This window comes from Sceloporus undulatus, chromosome 6 (assembly GCF_019175285.1).
Source record: "Sceloporus undulatus isolate JIND9_A2432 ecotype Alabama chromosome 6, SceUnd_v1.1, whole genome shotgun sequence".
Classification (NCBI taxonomy): Eukaryota; Metazoa; Chordata; class Lepidosauria; order Squamata; family Phrynosomatidae; genus Sceloporus; species Sceloporus undulatus.
Window position 1 is genome coordinate 133,362,736 of NC_056527.1, and position 6,000 is coordinate 133,368,735.

General features: G+C 41.9%; 1 protein-coding gene across 10 annotated transcripts in view; it reads right to left on the minus strand.

Moving 5' to 3' along the window:
• DIXDC1 (DIX domain containing 1) overlaps positions 1–6,000 on the minus strand; it is a 58,373-nt gene that overhangs the window by 41,326 nt on the left and 11,047 nt on the right. For 2 of the 10 annotated variants that reach the window (XR_006104460.1, XR_006104461.1), the window contains exon 1: positions 2,326–2,570. The exons of 4 other annotated variants lie outside the window; for them this stretch is intronic. Coding sequence is in view for 3 of the 6 variants with exons in the window: in XM_042472398.1 (XP_042328332.1) it covers positions 2,326–2,409 (84 nt within the window). In the remaining 3 variants the exon portion in view is untranslated. Of the gene's footprint in view, positions 1–2,325; positions 2,571–6,000 lie in introns of those variants that run through there. 4 more of the 10 variants (XR_006104462.1, XM_042472398.1, XM_042472392.1 and 1 more) reach the window with 4 other exon arrangements.

Genomic DNA, 6,000 nt, shown 5'->3' on the forward strand with positions numbered 1-6,000 from the left:
AACCTCCTTTAAGTAAACCTTACCAAGAAGACCCTAGAAGGCCCATGTGTCAGAACTGACCAGAAGAGTGGTTTGAGTGCTGGACTAAGACTCTGGAGGCCAGAGTTCGATTCTCAGCTCGGCCATGAAATCTGCTGGGTGATCTTGGGCAAGTCATATGCTTTCAGCCTCAGGGGAAGGCATCAAATCTTCCTCTGAATAAATCTTGCCAAGAAAACCCCATGAGAGATTTGCCTTAAGTTGGAAATTACTTGAAAGCACCCAACAACACATAACAACAACATTTTCTACACAAGAGTCCCCAGTCCAGTAGCAGAATGCAAGGTTAGATGGTCGCTTTATTTAAATTATCCATATTACTAACTGCACCTTGCATCCTGGAAGAATTCTTCCTGCATCTCATAGGAAATCATATTTTTCTCAGTCCAAACGTGATTCAAGCATGAAAAGAGGGAACTCCCACATTCTTCCCATATTGCATGCGTGGCTTGGCTTAATTTCAGCTAACTGCTCAAGAAGCAGTTTCCATGTCTCAAGTCACCAGTAAAAGACAGGAAATTTCTCATATTCCACTTTCTGAATTAATCGAGATGTTTGTATCTACACAAAATATACTATTTCTATTTATTGTGGAAGAACCTTAAGCAGCATGATACATGTGTCTGCCAGCAAGGGAAATCCTAGTTGTGTATTTTAATATAGAGTACAGCCAGGTGAATGTCGGTCTCTTTTGCACATTATTCAATTTTATAACAGTATTTGTAATTTGCCTACATCCTCAGAATCTTCTAATTAAAAGTTTCCTTTGTATGCTAAACTGTGACCAGAAGTTCCACGCTGTTTTGGCCCTGCATGGAGATCAGAGCAAACTGAGAAAGATAAAAGGAGAGGGGGAAAAAAGGAAAAGAAAAAGAACACCAATATTACTCAACTGGGGATTATTAGCCACGACAAGTTACATTATATGAGGTCTGGAAACAACTGCAGGCAATGAGCAAGGAAGGCAGCGTCAGTGCACAAGTTTCCGTTCTCATCATTTTTCTCTCCCTGGAGAAGATTTCAAGGCAGGACTAATTAGTAGCTTTCATCTTTAATGTCTGAAAATTTACCCGCTGCTCTTTTCATTTGGGGAAATAGAAAATCCCCAGAAGATCTTACTTGCACAGCTGGTTATCAGGACCCAACAGATTCCTTAGGCCAACACTGTGACTCTATGTAGTCAACTGTTTTAAGAGCGCATCCACAAAAAGCCGGCTTCCTATGCTCCATTATACTATTTATTTACTGAGGAGCTTCAGCCTTTCTTGTTCCACTCCATGGTAAGCACCTACACCAACTACCTCTGTAGGACAGTACAGTGAATCCTTGGTATCCGCTGGGGTTTGGTTCCAGGCTCCCCCATGGATAACAAAATCCATGGATGCTCAAGCCCCATTAAATGTTATGGCATAGGAAGATGGAGTCCCTTACATAAAATGGAAAATCAAGGTTTGCTATTTGGAATGTATACTTTTTGGAATATTTTCAAGCCGTGGATGCTTCAATCCATGAATACTGTAAAAAATCAGTGGATAAGGAGGACCGACTGTACTCAACTGAGGCATCCCATTACACATGCATGTGGTGATCCCCATGATCCTTATACCATGTGCCGTCTGCACCACAACCTAAGAAGCTAAGAAAGTACAGAATGGTGTGGCACAATACAGATAAAACTGTAGTTGAGAGCAGAAAAAAATTACAACACATGCCATTTGTCTCTTTCCTCTATTCATCTTTATTCTGTCACTCCTTTCTAGTATTTGCACCCTGAAGACAGATACTCTGCCTTTGGACTCTTCTGCTCTTTTTGGTACACTCTGCCTTGTCTTTCCTCTGTCTGAAGATCAAGAAGACCTATCCTGTACTTATGCAAAGGGATCCCTTATGCAAAGGGATCTTGTAGCATTTATGCAAAGGCATCCCTTTGCACACTGATTTTCCAGACTAACCAGGATATGTCTTTGAATCCTGCACTTACTAAAATGGCATCTCCAGCACCTCCACTGCCACTAGCCTCATATCCTCAGACCCCTATTTACCTCTGTCCTCTCACAGTCCTGTTAATTTAATGTGCATTAAAAGCCCTTCTCAGCAAGGGGCAGCCTCCTGGTTTTGTACGTCACCCAAAACAAAGATTGGCATTAAATAAATATTGAGCAATAACATTAACAGCAAAATACAGCATAAAAATGATGGTGGAACTGCAAAGAGAAAACAGTGTTGCCACTTGGCTTGTTTCAACACTTAGCTATCTATGGTGTGTTAAAATACTTAGCTGCTTACTCCATCCACCTTTGTCCTTCTGACCGAGCACAGATCTTCCTTTAGACCCATTACGTTGGTCCTTCTCTTGCTCCTGATGGACATTTCCAAACAGCAGAGTTTTACAATTCCCTGAAGATGTCCCTTCACCTGTTTCAGACGCTGTCAGGCTCACAAGTGTATCCAGGAGGGCGAAGTTACAAAAGCTGAAGAGCTACAGGTTCCCCACTTTCCCTGACCTGCCATCTCCTTGCTCTTCCGGGGTTTTACTTCATTATCTGCTGCCGTTAATAGCCCTGATCACTCTTGAGCTTTGACCGCGGATCAATCTGGGGAAAGAATGCAAGCCCCAAACCAAAATCCAAATTTCTCTCGGTATCATTCTTGGTGCAGGAGTTACTATACAGGGCACGGGCTGCTGAGATTGCCAAAGGGTTAGGTGTAATCCTATTTACATTAACACGGCTTTGTGTTCCAAAAGAGGGTCTACTTTACCTTAGCTCTACAGATGGGAAAGTAGCTGCTCTTTTCAGGTGCAAGGCAGTATTTCTCGCTGATATCACCGGCTGCATTATTAGGGTTAAAATCAGGATCCACATATAACATTTTGGGAAGAAAGGAATGTGAGATCTCCTATTGCTCCTTGGATTACTGAACTACAATGGGTGATTCTTCAGAAAATCTAGCCGGAAAAATGGGGTCTGAGACTTCATTTATTGCAACTGTACAGTAGGCCTGCATTTATTTTTTAATATCTACTTGAAACAGGAGGTCAGACTTAGGGTATGTCTGAACCACTGGGATTTTCCACCAAGTTTTTTTCTCCACTGTTGACCGTAGACACACATGCTGCGATCGGTCACTGCTTCCATTTCATAATGGTACAAAATAATTCACCGGGGAAAAATGAAGATGATTCCCAGACAAAGATCCTGAGAGTTAAAGAAGGGAAGAGTGAGTGATTATTCCTCATGCCACTACATGACACCAATCCTGATTCAGCACCAGCTGACTGAGAATACAGTAATACAAAATTAAGATACAAAGGTCTTGCCATTATAATAAAGCCTTATTATTCTGTTTCTGTTATTCTATTTCTCTAACTACAGGTGCTTCTCTTACTCCCACAAAACAGTGGTTCTCAACCAGTGGTATACATAGCACAGTATTAATGGTTTTATACCAATTTCCAGCTACCAAGGGAAGTACAGTATTTTCATTTCTGTTGACTCTATTGCTGTTATTGTTGTGTGCCTAAAACTCGTTTCTGACTCATGGCGACTCTAACCTATCATAGGATTTTCTTGGCAAGTTTTCTTCAGAGGAGGTTTGTCACTGCTATCCTTTGAGGCTCAGAGAGTGTGACTTGCAAAGATCAGCCAGCGGGTGTCCATAGCCGAATCAGGATTTAAACCTTGGTCTCCCAGTGTCCTAGTCCAACGTTCAAACCATTGGGGCATAATATGGCTGAGATCTTGCATGATTTCTAACCTCCCAAACATTATCTTAATTGGATGATCTCAGTAATCTCTGAGCCAGAGAGTTTGAAGACTTTGCATTTTTTGTTGTTTTTGAAAGCCAGGGGAGGGAGGTCTCCTGTTGTTGTTGTTGTTGTGTGCCTGCAAGTCATTTCCAATTTATGGTGACCCTAATGCATGGGGTTTTCTTGGCATGTTCCTTCAGAGTGAGTTTGCCAATGCAATCCTCTGAGACTGAGAGAGTGTGACCTGCCCAAAAATCACCAGTGGGTTTACATGGTTGAGCCAGGATTCAAACCCTGGTCTCTGGAGTCATAGTCCAATGCTCGATCCACTACACCATGTTGGCTCTACAGATATATAAATGGAGTCCTAGAGGAGGGAAATGGCTTCTAACTTGGTGCTGTGTTTTCTGTTTTACCCCCAATGTTCCTTGCTTGTCTCATCCATCAATGTTCAAGTGCTTGAACCTGCAATTGCAAACTTGCTGAATGCACTAATAAGGCTTGTTCCCATAATGCTAAACTGGGACTGCTATCGTGCCACCCTCCAAATGATGCTTGAACACAAATCCCAGCAGCCCTAGCCAGAATCATCAGAGAAAGAAGAGCTGGGAATTACCACCCAACATCATTGGGTGAGGGGAAGAACCCACGATTCCTACCGCCATGTTAAATTGTGCCTCTGTATTTCAGTATTAACACTTTGCCCTGTGAGATGAAGGCCCTAATGCTGTGGTCTTGTATTTAACAACTTTACACAACAGGAATTCCATGCAAGTGAAGACGTAGACCTGCATTCAAGTAGGTGAGTAGGTGCTAAAGGTAGAGGAATTAATTTATCCATTCTTTCTCCGTGAATCTGTTTGGCTTTTATAGGGGATGAGGAGGAAGGGAAAGGAAGCCAGTCCCTATCAGTCTTGTCCCATCTCTGAGAGCCTTTTATGAAGACGGCAAAAATGGGAAATACAATATATACATTTTTGGCTCTTTTTCAAAAACAAAACAAAGCATACTAAGAGTTTACCTGTCTTTCCATAGTGCATCACAAGGTATATTATTGTTTAAACTAGTAATACTTTTGGAGTCATTGTGAAGGTTATAACATTGGGCTGTTATACAGATGAATGAGATAATGCACATAAAACCTTCTGAGCATCTGTGGAAAGAACTGTCTAAATGGCATTATTTTTACTACTGTTTCTCAGAATAGGTCCACAGACCTAGCCACAACCTAGAAGTAACAGAAGCTTTCCTATACGGTTTTGCTATGAAAGTGATGTTAAATATATTGGATGCATCCAGATCAGCATTCTCACTCTGTTTGGTTTCAGTTCGTTCTGTCCTTCCCTGCTTTGTAGAATGGCTGCTGCAGCAAGAGTCAAAAGTGAGGGATACTAATGATGAGCAACTAATCCATCTCAGCCTTTCTCCATAGATTCTGATGATTTCCATTTCCTGTACTGCTGCTGCCTGACCAGCTTTCAGCTCAGCAGTGCCTAGCAACAGGTTTCTTGCAAGTTTAAAAATAGCTGGAACGTTTTCGACCTGATTTTTAGTCTATTTCCAAAGGAGAGGCAGCCATGTATGGGTTTGATGGAAGTACAGCCATCTAATTTTTATCTTAATCACTCCAAATCTGTAAGGAATAACATGAACAATCTTGTTGCATAGAGCCCAACGTATTACTTACCTTATACCAGTGGTTCCCAACCTGTGGGTCGGGACCCTTTCATGGGGGTCGCCATTAGAAAACACCTATTTAATTACAGTTATGAAGTAGCAATGAAAATAATTGCATGGGTTCGGGCTACCACAACATGAGGAACTGTATTAAAGGGTCGCGGCATTAGGAAGGTTGGGAACCACTGCCTTATACGCTTTAGAAAACCAGATGAATACCAAAGTGCAAGACTGTGCTAAAAGAGCTTTGTCTTCCCACCCATCCTTCCCAAACAAGATTGCTGGAAATCCTCTCCATGCGTGAGCAAAAAAACAGGTTTGCACAGACCTTCTAACTTCATCCCTTTGCAACAAGCACCTGTCTAACTATATGAGTCTTATTCTACCACCAAGATAAAATAATCTTGGTGGCTGAACAAGGTAAAAATTACCAAAAGAAAGGAAGACTGGAGGGAAAGACGGACGGACGGACGGACGGAAGGAAAGAAGGAAGGAAGGAAGGAAGGAAGGAAGGAAGGAAGGAAGGAAGGAAGGAA